Genomic DNA, 16,395 nt, shown 5'->3' on the forward strand with positions numbered 1-16,395 from the left:
GTAACAAACCCCTAACCTATGTCTGGGTTATTGAAGTCCTCAAATCGTGGTTTAAAGACTTCAAGGTTCAGAGAATCCTCCAGCAAGTGACCCGTGCCCCAGGCTGCAGAGGAAGGCAAAAACCCTCCAGGGCCTCTGCCAATCTTCACTGGAGGAAAATTCCTTCCCAATCCCAAATATGGCAATCAGTTAAACCCTGAGCATGTGGGCAAGACTCACCAGCCAGCACCCAGGAAAGAATTCTCTGTAGTAACTCGGATCCCACCCCATCTAACATCCCATCACAGACTATTAGGCATATTTGCCTGCTAATATCAAAGATCAATTAATTGCCAAAATTAGGCTATCCCATCATACCATCCCCTTCATAAACTTATCAAGCTTAGTCTTGAAGCCAGATATGTCTTTTGCCCCCACTACTCCCCTTGGAAGGCTGTTCCAGAACTTCACTCCTCTGATGGTTAGAAATCTTCATCTAATTTCAAGTCTAAACTTCCTAGTGTCCAGTTTATATCCATTTGTTCTTGTGTCCACATTAGTACTAAGCTTAAATAATTCCTCCCCTTCCCTGATATTTATCCCTCTGATATATGTATAAAGAGCAATCGTATCTCCCCTCAGCCTTCTTTTGGTTAGGCTAAACAAGCCAAGCTCTTTGAGTCTCCTTTCATAAGACAGGTTTTCCATTCCTCGGATCCCTAGTAGCCCTCCTATGTACCTGTTCCAGTTTGAATTCATCCTTCTTGAACATGGGAGACCAGAACTGCACACAATATTCCAGATGAGGTCTCACCAGTGCCTTGTATAACAGTACTAACACCTCCTTATCTTTACTAGAAATACCTCGCCTGATGCATCCCAAGACCGCATTAGCTTTTTTAACGGCCATATCGCATTGGCGGCTCATAGTCATCCTGTGATCAACCAATACTTCGAGGTCATTCTCCACCTCTGTTACTTCCAACTGATGTGTCCCCAATTTATAACCAAAATTCTTGTTGTTAATACCTAAATACATGACCTTGCACTTTTCACTATTAAATTTTCATCCTATTACTATTACTCCAGTTTACGAGGTCATCCAGATCTTCCTGTATGACATCCCGGTCCTTCTCTGTGTTAGCAATACCTCCCAGATTTTTGTCCTCCACAAACTTTATTAGCACGTTCCCACTTTTTGTGCCAGTGTCAGTAATAAAAAGATTAAATAAGATTGGTCCCAAAACTGATCCCTGAGGAACTCCCCTAGTAACCTCCTTCCAGCCTGACAGCTCATCTTTCAGTATGACCCATTGGAGTCTCCCCTTTAACCAGTTCCTTATCCACCTTTCAATTTTCATACTGATCCCCATCTTTTCCAGTTTAACTAATAACCTCCCATGTGGAACCATATCAAATGCCTTACTGAAATCAAGGTAAATTAGATCCACTGCATTTCCTTTGTCAAAAATATCTGTTACCTTCTCAAAGAAGGAGATCAGGTTGGTTTGGCACAATCTACCTTTTGTAAAATCATGTTGTATTTTGTCCCAGTTACCATTGACCTCACATTCCTTAACTACTTTCTCATTCAAAATTTTTTCCAAGACCTTGCATACTACAGATGTAAAACTAACAAGCCTATAGTTACTCAGATCACCTTTTTTTCCCTTTCTTAAAAATAGAAACTATGTTAGCAATTCTCCAGTCGTACGGTACATCCCCTGAGTTTACTGATTCATTAAAAATTCTTGCTAATAGACTTGCAATTTCTTGTGCCAGTTCCTTTAATATTATTGGATGAAGATTATCTGGGCCCCCTGATTTAGTCTCATTAAGCTGTTCAAGTTTGGCTTCTACCTTGGATGTGGTAATATCTACCTCCATATCCTCATTCCCATATGTAATCCTACCATTATCTCTAAACTCCTCATTAAAGACTGAGGCAAGTATTTATTTAGATATTAGGCCATGCCTAGATTATCCTTAACCTCCACTCCATCCTCAGTGTTTAGCAGTCCCACTTCTTCTTTCTTTGTTTTCTTTTGATATGGCTAGAGAACCTTTTACTATTGATTTTAATTCCCTTTGCAAGGTCCAACTCTACATGGCTTTTGGCATTTCTCACTTTATTCCGACATGTTCTGTCCTCAATAAGGCAGCTTTCCTTGCTAATCCCTCCCGTCTTCAACTCCTTGTAGGCTTTCTGCTTTTTTTTAATCACCTCTCTGAGGTGCTTGCTCATCCAGCTTGGTCAACAACTCCTGCCTATGAATTTTTTCTCCTTTCTTGGGATGCAGGCTTCTGACAGTTTCTGCAACTTTGACTTGAAGTAATTCCAGGCCTCCTCCGCCTTTAGATCCCCAAGTTCTTCAGTCCAATCCACTTCCCTAACTAATTTCCTTAATTCTTTAAAGTTAGCCCTTTTGAAATTAAAAAACCCTAGTCACAGATCTATTTTTGTTTATCCTTCCATCTAGTTTGAATTGAATTAGCTCATGATCACTCGAACTAAGTTTATCCCCTACAACCATTTCTTCTATGAGGTCCTCACTACTCACCAAAACTGAATCTAAAATGGCATCCCCTCTTGTTGGTTCTTCAACTACTTGGTGAAGGAATCCATCAGCTATCACATCCAGAAAAATCTCAGTCCTATTATTATTACTAGCACTTGTCCTCCAGTCTATATCTGGGAAGTTAGTCTCCCATGATCTCTCAATTCCCACTAGTGATTACTTCATTAAAAACATTAAAGAGGTCTCTATCCATATCAAATCAGATCCCAGCGGTCTGTAGCACATCCCAAGCATTATCTCCCAGCTTCGTGTCATCCGCAAACTTTATTAGCACATTCCCGCTCTTTGTGCCAAGGTCAGTAATAAAAAGGTTAAATAAGATCGGTCCCAAAACCGATCCTTGAGGGACTCCACTGGTGACCTCCTTCCAGTCCGTAAATGTAGCGAAATAAGATGCGATGGAATGGATAAGACAGAGTCCGTCTGGGCAAAAATCACGCTGGGTAAAAAAGCAACTAGAGCTTCCCCTGAGATAGTGCTTGGGGTGTGCTACAGACCGCCGGGATCGGCTTGGGATATGGATAGAGACCTCTTTAATGTCTTTAATGAAGTAAACACAAAGGGGAAATGTGTGATTATGGGGGACTTCAACTTCCCGGATATAGACTGGAGGACGAGTACTTGCACGAATAATAGGGGTCAGATTTTTCTGGATGTGATAGCGGATGGATTTCTTCATCAAGTAGTTGAAGCACCTACAAGAGGGGATGCCATTTTAGACTTGGTGTTGGTGAGCAGTGAGGACCTCGTAGAAGAAATGGTGGTAGGGGACAACCTTGGTTCGAGTGATCATGAGCTGATTCAGTTCAAACTAGATGGAAGGATAAACAAATGTAGATCTGCGATTAGGGTTTTTGACTTCTCCAGGGCTAATTTTAAAGAGTTAAGGAAATTAGTTAGGGAAGTGGACTGGATGGAGGAATTAGTGGATTTAAATGTGGAGGAGGCCTGGAATTTCTTTAAGTTACAGCTGCGGAGACTGTCGGAAGCCTGCATCCCGAGAAAGGGGAAAAGAACCATGGGCAGGAGTTGTAGGCCAAACTGGATGAGCAAGCAACTCAGAGAGGGGATTAGACAAAAGCAGAAAGCTTACAGGGAGTGGAAGGAAGGCAGGATCAGTAAGGAAAGCTACCTTGGTGAGGTCAGAACATGTAGGGATAAAGTGAGGAAGGCTAAAAGCCGCACTGAACTGGAACTTGCAAAGGGAATCAAAACCAATAGTAAAAGGTTCTACAGCCACATAAATAAGAAGAAAACAAAGAAAGAAGAAGTGGGGCCGCTATACACTGAGGATGGAATAGAGGTTAAGGATAACCTAGGCATGGCCCAACATCTAAACAAGTACTTTGCCTCGGTTTTTAACAAGACTAGTGAGGAACCTTGCGATGATGGAGGGATGATAAACGGGAATGTGGATATGGAAGTGGATATTACGGCAAGTGAGGTAGAGGCCGTACTTGAACAGCTCGATGGAACGAAGTCGGAGGGCCCGGACAATCTCCACCCAAGGATATTAAAGGAACTGGCGCGTGAAATTGCGAGCCCGTTAGCGAGAATTTTTAAGCAATCGATAAACTCGGGGGTTGTGCCGTATGACTGGAGGATTGCTAATGTAGTTCCTATTTTTAAGAAAGGGAATAAGAGCGATCCGGGTAATTATAGGCCTGTTAGCTTGACGTCTGTAGTATGTAAGGTCTTCGAAAAAATTTTAAGGGAGAAAGTAGTTAAGGACATAGAGGTCAATGGGAATTGTGACGAATTGCAACACGGATTTACTAAAGGTAGATCGTGCCAAACCAATCTGATCTCCTTCTTTGAGAAGGTGACGGATTACTTAGATAAAGGAAATGCGGTAGATATAATTTACCTAGATTTCAGTAAGGCGTTCGACACGGTTCCGCACACGGAGCTGTTAGTTAAATTGGAAAAGCTGGGAGTGAATATGAAAGTTGTAAGGTGGATAAGGAACTGGTTAAAGGGGAGACTCCAGAGGGTCGTATTGAAAGGTGAACTGTCGGACTGGAAGGAGGTCACCAGTGGAGTCCCTCAAGGATCGGTTTTGGGACCGATCTTATTTAACCTTTTTATTACTGACCTTGGCACAAAGAGCGGGAATGTGCTAATAAAGTTTGCGGATGACACGAAGCTGGGGGGTATTGCTAACACGGAGAAGGACAGGGATACTATTCAGGAAGATCTGAACCACCTTGTAAACTGGAGTAATAGAAATAGGATGAAATACAATAGTGAAAAGTGCAAGGTCATGCATTTAGGAATTAATAATAAGAATTTTGGATATACGTTGGGGGCGCATCAGTTGGAAGCGACGGAGGAAGAGAAGGACCTTGGGGTACTGGTTGATAGCAGGATGACTATGAGTCGCCAATGTGATACGGCTGTTAAAAAAGCAAATGCGATTTTGGGATGCATCAGGCGGGGTATTTCCTGCAAGGATAAGGATGTGTTAGTACCGTTGTATACGGCGTTGGTGAGACCCCATCTGGAATACTGTGTGCAGTTCTGGTGTCCCATGTTCAAGAAGGATGAATTCAAACTGGAACAGGTTCAGAGACGGGCTACGAGGATGATCCGAGGAATGGAAAAACTGCCTTATGAAAGGAGACTCAAAGAGCTTGGCTTGTTTAGCCTGGCCAAAACAAGGCTGAGGGGGGATATGCTCGCCCTATATAAATATATCAAGGGGGTTAACGTTAGGGAGGGAGAGGAATTATTTAAGTTTAGTACTAATGTAGCCACGAGGACTAATGGGTATAAACTGGATATTAGGAAGTTTAGACTTGAAATTAGACGAAGGTTTCTGACCATTAGGGGAGTGAAGTTCTGGAATAGCCTTCCGAGGGAAGTAGTGGGGGCAAAAGACTTTCCTGGCTTTAAGACAAAGCTTGATAAGTATATGGAGGGGATGTTATGATAGGATCGTTAATTTGGGCAATTGATCTTGAATTACCACCAGACAGGTCTGCTCAGTGGTCTGCGGGGAGATGTTGCATGCGATGGGTACTGAGTTGCTGCGGAGAATTCCTTCTTGGGTGCTAGCTGGTGACTCTTGCCCACATGCTCAGGGTTTAGCTGGTCGCCATATTTGGGGTCGGGAAGGAATTTTCCTCCAGGGCGGATTGGCAGGTGCCCTGGAGGTTTTTCGCCTTCCCCTGCAGCGTGGGGCACGGGTCGCTTGCTGGTGGTGTCTCTGCAGCTTGAGGTCTTCAAACCATTTTTGAGGATTTCAATAACTCGGTCCTGGGATAGGGGTTGTTATAAAATTGGATGGGTGGGGTTCTGTGGCCTGCCTTGTGCAGGAGGTCAGACTAGATGATCAGATTGGTCCCTTCTGACCTATGAGTCTATGAGTCTATCTCAGGGGAGGCTCTAGTAGCTTTCTTTCCCAATTTGATTTTTGCCCAGACAGACTCGGTCTTGTCCATTCCATCACTTCTTATTTCTTTACAATTAACCTCATCATTGATATACAATGCTACTCCACCACCTTTGCCTTTATTTCAGTCTTTCCTAAACAGCACATAGCCTTCAATACCTGTACTTCAGTCATGACTACTATTCCACCATGTTTCTTTTATCCCTATAATATCTGGTTTCACTTCTTGCACCAGTAGCTCTAGTTCCTCCATTTTGTTACCTAGGCTCCTCGCATTAGTGTACAAACATCTTAATTTTTGCTGTGTGGCTTCACTGTCATTCTCTACCCGATTAGGCACAGACATTCTGCCACCAGTATCACTTATTAGACTGGTATCTACACTACCTTGCCTCCTTATGTCCATTCTCCTGCCCACGGCTGTATCCTTTCTTACTTTTTCTTCCCTTTCAATGTTAAATTCCTGCGTGGAGATTACCTGGACATCTCCCCCAAGTTCCTAGTTTAAAGCTTCTAATCAGGTGTGCCAGCGTCCATCCTAGAAGTCTATTTCCCTCCTTACTCGGGTGAAGTCCATCCCGAGAGAACAATCCTCTGTCGATGAATGCTTCCCAGTGGCCATACATCCCAAAGCCCTCCTTATAGCACCAGTGCCTGAGCCATCTGTTGATCGCCATAATCTTGTCACATCTTTGTTACCTTTCTCTAGGTATAGGCAGAATCCCACTGAAGATCACCTGAGCCTCAATTTCCTTAAGCGTCTTCCCCAGCCTGGCATAGTCTCCCTTTATGCATTCCAGCGAGAATCTAGCCATATCATCCATTCCCACATGAAGGACAATCAGCGGATTCTTTCCCACTCCCATTAGGATCCTTTTCAGCCTCACATCCCGTATCTTAGCACTGGGCAGACAGGACACCCTTCTGTTCTCCGGATCAGCTCTAGTTACAGGCCTGTCTATCCTTCTCAATAAGGAGTCCCCAGTCACGTAGACCTGCCTTTTCCTGGTGATGGTGCAATTATCTCTATTCCCTGTTCCCTCTGGCTACAAGTCCTCTCGATTTCTATTGTCCCTTGCAATCCTCCGCAACCCATCCCTTATCCTGTTGGGGCTCATATTTGGTGGTGTTGTCTCCATTGACTCTTCCCCTCTTTCTATAGGACTAGCTGCTCTTCTCTCCTTCCTTGCCCTCTCACCTTCAGCCACCACCTGCTCTGCCCCTTCTTCATTTTCCAACTCTGCAAACCTGTTCCTGAGCTCTGTTTCTCAGGACCTGGGCCGTCTTTTCCTCTGCCTGGTTCTCTTAGTCTCATGCTTCCACTGTCCACTTTCTTCACCCAGCAGTATCCCCTCAGAATTCTTTGGTCCTTCTTCCATCTGCAAGTCTGAGCTTTTCCCTTCAGCCTCCTCATGTCTTTGCTCAATCATCTGCTTGAAGCCCCTTCTAAACTCAGCCAGCGTTTCCACCTGCATCTCCAATCCTCGGATCTTTTCTTCCATCAGCTCTATCTGGTGGCACTTCATGCTGACGAAACTCTTTTCAGGTACCCCCTTCAGGATCATGTACATGCCGCAGCTTCCACATCCAGTCATCCTCATTGTGTCTTTCACTGCTGCCTCTGTATCAATCACAGCCTACCCACCAAAAACCTGTTAGTCTAGGAAACACAAACCAAAGCAAACCACCACCACCTACAGTAAATCAAACTCCCAACGGGCACCAGAACACCACCCACTCCCTTCACTAGCCTGTCTATTCCTATGCCTAGGTCTCTTAGCCTCCCCCGCAAACTCCCACTGAAACTCCCCTGTTTACAGCTCTGTTTCCTGGCTCCTGTGCCGCTGCAGCTGTCTATGCTGCTTCCTGACTGGCTGGCTACCTTTATAGTACTCCTAAGCAGAGAAGCCCCACCCCTTAATCAGGGCTCAGCTTCTCTCCCAGCACACTGCCCCTACCAGTCTCCACACACATAACTACAAAATAGAATACACAAAATACAAAAACCTTCTCCTCCCACTGAAACTCCCCTGTTTACAGCTCTGTTTGCTGACTCCTGTGTGCTGCAGCTGTCTATGCAGGAGGTCATCTAGTCCAACCCCTTGCTCAAAGCAGGACCAATCCCAACTAAATCATCCCAGCCAGGACTTTGTCAGGCCTGACCTTAAGAATGTCTAAGGATGGAGATTCCGCCTCCTCCCTAAGTAACCAATTCCAGTGCTTCACCACCCTCCTAATGAAATAGTTTTTCCTAATATCCAACCTAGACCTCCCCCACTGCAACTTGAGACCATTGCTTCTTGTTCTGTCATCTGCCACCAATGAGAACAGCCTAGCTCCATCCTCTTTGGAACTCAAGTAGTTGGAGACTCTTCCCCCTTTTCGTTAAGTGCATACCATCTCTTCCTAGCAGTCCTCCTTCCTGGAACAACATTCCATGGTCGAAGAATCCAAAGCCCTCTTTCGGACACCACCTGCGTAACCATGCATTTACCTCCACAATTCGATGGTCCCTACCTGGGCCTTTTCCTTCAACAAGGAGGATGGACAAGAATATGACTTGCGCCTCTGACTCCTTTATCCTTCTTCCCAGAGCCACGTAGTCTGCAGTGACCTACTCAAGGTCATTCTTGGCAGTATCATTGGTGCCCATGTGGAGAAATAGGAAGGGGTAGTGGTCTGAGGGCTTGATTGGTCTCGGCAGACGCTCTGTCACATGCTGAATTCTAGCTTCAGACAAGCAGCACACTTCTCAAGCCTCCCGGTCTGGATGGGAGGCAGATGGATGACTCCATCCCCCTTAGGAGAGAGTTCCTGACTACCACCACCAGTCGTCTCCTCTTGGGAGTAGTGGTCATGGAACCCTCAACCCTAGGACATTGCATCCCATGCCTTGCGGTCGATGGGATCTTCTTCTGATCCCTTCCCTCAGATGACTCTTCCAAAACATTCTCTGATGTAGTACATGTGCAGAGAGCCTGAAGAAGGTTTCTTACCTCTATCTACATTGGGGATACATGGGTTCTCCTCTTTCTTCTTCTGGAGGTCACATGCTGCCAATTTTCTTTCCCGTTCTTCACTGCTCTCTCTGATTCTTCAGCATGCTGTGCCTGCAGTACCAAACACCGACTCCTGTCGAGAAAGTCTTCATTTTCTCTGATGCAACGCAGAGTTGATACTTGAGTCTCTAGTCCTTTAATCTACTCTTCCAATATGGAGACTAGCTTGCACTTTGTACAGACAAAGTTGATTCTACCCTCTGCAAGAAAGACAAGCTATATGTTAAAGCACTGCTCCCATTATATTCAGTTGCAGCTGAGTGCTTAGCACTTCTGTACCCAGATCCCAGAGTCTCAAGTCAGGCACCCAGAAAATGAAGAACATGCCATCAGTGATCACCAATGAATAGTTTGGTATAAGTGACTTGCTCAGCACCACATAGGAGCTCTGTGTCAGAGGCAGGGATAAAATCCAGTTCTCCAAGGCATCCTTTGAATGCCTTAACTATGAGACCCTTCTTTTCCTCCCTACAATTCCATACCTCATCTCTACATACCATACAAATTCTGCAACAAATGAAGCAGGGATCCTACAGACAACATCTTCCTTTGCCGTACAGTGCTGATGCATCACCAGAGCAGGCCCAGCCTGTGCACCAAATGAGGCAGGTGTTCTGTGGAAAAAATAGTATGTGAACAGATAATTTAAGACTTGATCATAATGCGTACATGCAAGAGAGGCAAATTGCATAGGCTGAGTTTCAGGAATCTTGGGTTCTATTTCAGGCTTGAGAGGGGAGTGTTTTCTGTCTTCTCCGGTCCCCCTCAAGCTTGACCCCTTCTGCCCCAACCCCTGCCATTTGTCCCAGGTCTGATCTCTTCCACACCCCCGGCTTCTTGTCCCAGTTTCCTCACCTTAGGCTTCTCATCACAGTCCCAGTTGTCTTGCCCACCACGTCTCTCCCTTTTGGGCTCACCATCAGAGTCCCAATCTCATCCCCAGTCCATTTCCTTGCCCAAGCAGTGCCAGTTCTCCCCTCCCAACTCCTCATCTGATCTTTCCACTCTTCCTCACCCAACCTCTGCCCTCCAGTCATGTCCGTGTCTCCCCACTACCACTATTGGCTCCCAGTCCCAGTATCTCTCCTTGGGCTCCTCGTCCAATCTTAGTCTCCCCCATCACCTCCCTGGCTCCTTATCCTAGTTTCTTTGCTCAGCCAATCCCAGTTCTCCCTTAACTTCTTGTCTGATCTGTCTGTTTGGCCCCCAGTACCCATTTCCCTCATCCCACCCCTCTCTGGTTTCAAGTCCCAGTCCCTTTGTACAGCCAATCTTAGTCTTGCCTTCGCTTCCCTGCTCCTTGTCTAATCTCAGAGTTCCTCCTGCAAACTGGCTCCCAGTTTCCTCCCACCCATTCCTGGTCTCTCCCACAATGTCTCCCAGCCTCCCCTCCATCCCGTTCCCCAGCTCCCACTCTCAATCTCCTTGCCCAACCAGTACCAGTCACAACTGTCTTCTTGTACCAATATAGTCCTTTCCCTCCCTCCAGTCCGGCTCTTGTCCCCTTTGCATTTGAGTCAAGTGGCTTCCTCCCCTACTCTGCCTGGGCATCAGAAATAGCTAAACTGTTTTGATTGAAATTTTCCAGAAAAAAATATTCAGCCTGAGACAGACATGCAGCAGGAAAAATTTCAGCCCAAACAGTTAAAGGTTGCAAAGTTATAAGCAACTGAAAACAGGGTCTTGTAGTGGGAAGTGTCAGGTACCCTTAATAATAGGCAGTGCTATCCACGCCACCTATAAAGTATAAGTAATTGCCCTGTCCAGAGAACAAAAGCCAGCCAACCATATATGAATATATTTATAAGAGATTTTAAATAGAGCAGTTACAATATATGATATTGCAAATGTTTATTTTTACCAACAGTCAGGGCATATGCAGATTTTGTTTATATTGTTCATATTTCAGTATTGTAAATAAAACTGAAGATGAGGGACAAGGGGATGCAAGTGTTTGTTGATGTCCGTTGGTCAAATCTAGACCATGTTAAGGGTTTTTCCCCAGTTTCTAGTCATTCCTGTGTCTCTTGTGATCCAACAGGAGTTTACCAGCTACTTGCAGAAACATGATGAGGTCCTGACAGAACTGGAGAAAGCAACTAAGCACTTAAAGAAATTGGAAATGGTTTATAAGGAGTTTGAATTGCAAAAGGTTTGCTATCTGCCACTCAACACTTTCCTGCTCAAGCCCATCCAACGGCTGATACACTACAAGCTGATCCTGGGGAGACTTTGCAAGCACTACACAGTAGAACACCAGGACTATGCCGACTGCAGGAGTGAGTGAGCAGTGAAGATGCTAGTCTGAATTCTGTTCTCTCTTTTATATCAGTTTTGCATTTTAGCATCTCTTAGTGGATCTAGAAGTATTGCAGCTCAGAACTAAATGCAAAACTCATTTCTTTGACTTAGCTTTCCTCAAAAATTTTGTTATACACAGAACTCGCCCTCTCTTTCTCTGTCATGTGGGTCACAAGCAAGCTCGCCACCTAGAAGCTATGCTGTTTCTCCTCCAGGCTGAAAGTGTTTCTATTTTTATGTATGTGGCAGTTGCTCACAAAACTATGAAGATGGGAGCTGTATAGGTATCTAGCTTTCTTGGCTGAGATTCGCAAAGATGTCTAGAGGATTTAGACACATCTTCTATTAAATTTAATCCCCTAGGTGGCCTTGAAAATCTCAACCTAAATATGTATTTTTCTTATGAAGATATGTCTTGTAACTGTTCCGTCTGGGTTCTGCCATTTAGCTCAGGAGACATTCTTCAGAACTACCAATAACAAGCAATCCGATCCATCCTCCCTCTTCAAAATTTCTGCTTCCATTGAAGAACTCCTAGACTACCTGTCCAGCATTTGAGTGTGACCAGCACCACTCAGACAAGTGCCTAGTAGTGAGTTTCCTTTGCAGAGGCTACCATGTTCTCGGGTGTGCTAGCTCTTTTTGCACTTTTATTTGGCTTCTCTTCTGTGTTACAGGTAGAATCATAGAAGATTAGGGTTGGGAGAGACTTCAGGAGATCATCCAATCCAATCCCTGCTCAAAGCAGGACCAAAACCAACTAAATCATCCCAGCCAGGACTTTGTCAAGCCAGGCCTTAAAAAACCTCCAAGGATGGAGATTCCACCACCTCCCTAGGTAATCCATTCCAGTGCTTCACCACCCTCCTAGTGAAATAATTTTTCCTAATACTCCACCTAGACTTCCCTCACTGCAACTTGAGACCCTTGCTGCTTCTTCTGTCATCTGCCACCACTGAAAAGAACCTAGGTCCATCCTCTTTGGAACCCCCCTTCAGGTAGTTGAAGGCTGCAATCAAATCCCCCTCACTCTTGTCTTCTGCAGACTAAATAACCCCAGTTCCCTCAGCCTCTCCTCATAAGTCATGTGTCCCATCCCCCCGATCGTTTTCACTGACATCCGCCGGACTCTCTTCAATTTGTCCACATCCCTTCTGTAGTGGGGGGACCAAAACTGGATGCAATACTCCAGGTTTGGCCTCACCAGTGCCAAATAGAGGGGAATAATCACTTCCCTCGTTCTGCTGGTAATCCTCCTACTAATACAGCCGAATATGCCATTGGCCTTCTTGGCAACAAGGGCACACTGCTGACTCATATCCAGCTTCTCATCCACTGTAATCCCCAAGTCCTTTTCTGCAGAACTGCTGCTTAGCCAGTCAGTCCCCAGCCTGTAGCGGTGCATGGGATTCTTCTGTCCTAACTGCAGGACTCTGCACTTGTCCTTGTTGAACCTCATCAGATTTCTTTTGGCCCAATCCTCCAATTTGTCTAGGTCACTCTAGACCCTATCCCTACCCTCCAGCATATCTACCTCTCCCCCCAGCTTAATGTCATCTGCAAACTTACTGAGGGTGCAATCCATCCCATCATCCAGATCATTAATAAACCGGCCCCAGGACTGACCTCTGGGCACTCCACTTGATACCAGCTGCCAACTAGACATCAAGCTGTTGATCACTACCCATTGAGCCCGACAATCTAGCCAGCTTTCTATCCACCTTATAGTCCATTCATCCAATTCATACTGTTTTTACTTGCTGGCAAGAATATTATGGGAGACCATATCAAAAGCTTTGCTAAAGTCAAGATATACCATATCCACCAATTTCCCCATATCCACAGAGCCAGTTATCCTATCATAGAAGGCAGTTAGGTTGGTCAGGAATGACTTGCCCTTTGTGAATCCATGTGTACTGTTCCTGATCATCTTCCTGTCCTCCAAGTGTTTCAAAATGGATTCCTTGAGTACCTGCTCCAAGATTTCTCCAGGGACTGAGGGGAGGTCTGTAATTCCCCAGGTTCTCCTTCTTCTCTTTTTTAAAGAAGAGCACTATATTTGTCTTTTGTCCAATCGTCCGGGACCTCCCCTGATCATCACGAGTTTCCAGAGAAAATGGCCAATGGCTCTGTAATCATATCAGGCAATTTCCTCAGCACCCTCGAATGCATTAGATCTGGACCCATGGACTTGTGCACGTCCAGCTTTTTCTAAATAGTCCTTAACCTGTTCTTTCACCATTGAGGGCTGCTCTCCTCCTCCCCATATTGTGTTGCCCAGGACAGCTGTCTGGGAGCTGACCTTGTCTGTGAAGACAGAGAGGCAAAAAAAGCATTGAGTGCTTCAGCTTTTTCCACATTGTCTGTCTCTAGATTGCCTCCCCCATTCATTAAGGGTCCCACGCTTTCCCCAACCTTTTTCTTGTTGCTAACATACCTGTAGAAACCCTTCTTGTCACTCTTCACATCCCTTGCTAGCTGCAACTGCGATTGTGTTTTGGCCTTCCTGATTACACCCCTGTATGCTCAAGCAATATTTTTATACTCCTCCATAGTCATCTGTCCAAGTTTCCACTTCTTGTAAGCTTCCTTTTTGTGTTTAAGGTCTCTGAAGATTTCACTGTTAAGCCAAGCTGGTCACTTGCCATATTTACTATGCTTTTCTAAAGTCCAGGGTCCATATTTTGCTACTCTCCTTTCTTCCTTTTGTGAGTATCCTGAACTCAGTCATCTCATGGTCACTGCTGCGCATGTTGCCACCCACTCCTACTTCCCCTTCCAATTCTTCCATGTTTGTAAGCAGCAAGTCAAGATGAAAACAGCCCCTGGTTGGTTCCTCCAGTAGTTGCTCCATCTTGCTGTGTACTACAGACAGATGCCATTTGAGCACCTTTAGAGCAGGGAATCTCTTTGTTCAGCTACTGCTGGTAGAGGTCTGAGTGTCTTTTTCTCTGAGTAGTGCCCTGTTGGCATGGCACTCAAGCAATGCTTTTTTAGAGAGTCTCATTCTTGGATCATCTCCTGTGTGATTAGAAGCAACCTTCTCCAAGGCCACTGAGCTCGTGTTTCCAGGCAGTCTCCTGCTTTTGGCCACTCTCTCAGAGATGCTTACCTTCCCACTGCAGGATACTGTGCAACACCATCTCTGAAGTACCTGTGCTGGACTGAAACAGAGGTGAGTTGCCCGTCAGAAGCAGCTAATTGCAGCATGTCAGATCAGCAAAAGGGACCACAAGCAGAAAAGAAGCTGGTACAAAGGGCATCCAGCTCACCCCTCCCTGGCCTATGTTCACATACCTACCCAAGACAGTGATACCAGTGAGAGCAGATAGCTGAATCCCCATCAGCAGCAGGTTCAGGATGCAGTTAAGCAGCTGCCAGAATTGTAATAGGATTCACCACCTTTTCTGCATGTGAAGAATTGTCTTCAGTCCAACCCCCAGATTTGTGAAGGAAAGGAAGCCATCAATCATCTTATGAAAGCTTGTAGACTTTGATTCTGGTAGACATGGTCATCTGAGACCCAGTCCTAATACCTCTCAGATGTAACTTTGTCTCAAACAAAGTTTGACAGCTAGATTATGAAAGGCCAGTTTTCAAAGCCAAGGGATATTTGAATCAGGTTGGTGTTCTTTTAATGATGGCAAGGCAGAAATTCATCTCCATGACTTGTGCAAGGATGTGAATAAGATACAGACATGGTATGTGGAACCTGGGACATGAGGATTACAGCATCCCACAAATTGTCCTATTTAAACTCGTTGGCCTGGAGTTGGGAGTGTTCATCACTTTCCTGAAAGTGCAGTGTCTGCACTGGATGAATAACAGACTCAAATAACGGAAAACTGGTGCTGCAACCATAGATGATGGGATTTCTGAGCCCATCCAAATTACTGAAGTTTCCCAACCTGTTTTTTTCTTCGTTGAATGAAAAGTTGTTTTAGCTGTTCCAAGAAGTATCTTGCCACTTTGCCTATAAAAATAGGTTTCCTTGTTTCTTTTACCCCTGCCAGAAGGGCATCTGAACTACAAACATTGCCTATCTTCCACTGGAAGAGGAGGTGCTATGTTTTTCCATCTGGCTTCATGGCTAAAAGTCCACAGAGTTTTACTGTTTTTATCATCATTTTGCCATCACCGCCCCCTCCCCCCAAAAAATAAAAGGGTGCTTAATATCTGGAGAGCTGTCTACACTGAACTAAGAAACTTGGGTAGTCAAGTTCTGATATATATTGCCTGTGATTGACAGCTCTGGAGACTGGATTTTGTCCTTTCCCTGGGCAGACATACTGATTAGCAAATTTGCTATTGAAGAGAAAATAAATTAAAGAGTGTGTGTATGTGAGATAGAGAGAGAGAGAAAGTGTGTGTGTGTGTGTGTGTGTGTGTGTGTAATTTTTTTACTTTTTTTTGGGTTGGACCTACAAAAAGTGTGGCTTGCTCGTTCTGCAGTCATTTAAACAGTGATGATATTAGCCCACAAAGAGAGATGTTTTGTCTTAAAATGCTGTAAATTCAAGTTGTGAAATTAATAGTCTAGTAAATTCAATAGCATTTAAAAATAATAGAAAATGCCAAATGGAAAAGCACAAAACTGGCAGGAAAATGTTTAAGTTCAAAGCATGAGTTCACTTGTGTTTTAAAAAAATTTTTTTTTTATATATATATATATTTTTAAACACTGTAGTTTGGGGCTTAGGAGTCTTCTGCCATATTCTGGTACAATCGTCCCTGTATGAAAGCAACATCACCTTCAAAAGCACCACCCCAGAATAGGAGATTTTATTAACAGCTGTTAGTAGCAGAAAGAAATAGCTTTAATGAATACTGTTCTATTTGAATAGAAAAGTCCTTTTCTCCTCTGCCATTTCCCAAAGCTTGTTTCCTTTTCACTTTTGACTGTCTTTAATATTTTTAATCCAAGTTGGAAAATGATTTCTTGCTTCCTACTGTGAAGGAAAAGTTGTAATACTCATTCAGAAACTCTTGCTTGGTTAAATATATAAACGTAGCAAAGAAGTTGCCATACCACATAGTGTCATATTTTCTAACTTTCAAACTAAAGTATTGGTTACATGGTAAT

General features: G+C 44.5%; 1 protein-coding gene across 6 annotated transcripts in view; it reads left to right on the forward strand.

Annotated features, from left to right (window-relative positions):
• The window catches only part of FARP2 (FERM, ARH/RhoGEF and pleckstrin domain protein 2), a 204,823-nt gene that overhangs the window by 169,500 nt on the left and 18,928 nt on the right, over window positions 1-16,395 (forward strand). For all 6 annotated transcript variants that reach the window (XR_007775960.1, XM_050965343.1, XM_050965341.1 and 3 more), the window contains one exon: window positions 11,053-11,290. Coding sequence is in view for 5 of the 6 variants with exons in the window: in XM_050965343.1 (XP_050821300.1) it covers window positions 11,053-11,290 (238 nt within the window). In the remaining variant the exon portion in view is untranslated. The remainder of the gene's footprint in view (window positions 1-11,052; window positions 11,291-16,395) is intronic.

The sequence above is a fragment of the Gopherus flavomarginatus genome, chromosome 8 (assembly GCF_025201925.1).
Source record: "Gopherus flavomarginatus isolate rGopFla2 chromosome 8, rGopFla2.mat.asm, whole genome shotgun sequence".
NCBI classification, from domain to species: Eukaryota; Metazoa; Chordata; order Testudines; family Testudinidae; genus Gopherus; species Gopherus flavomarginatus.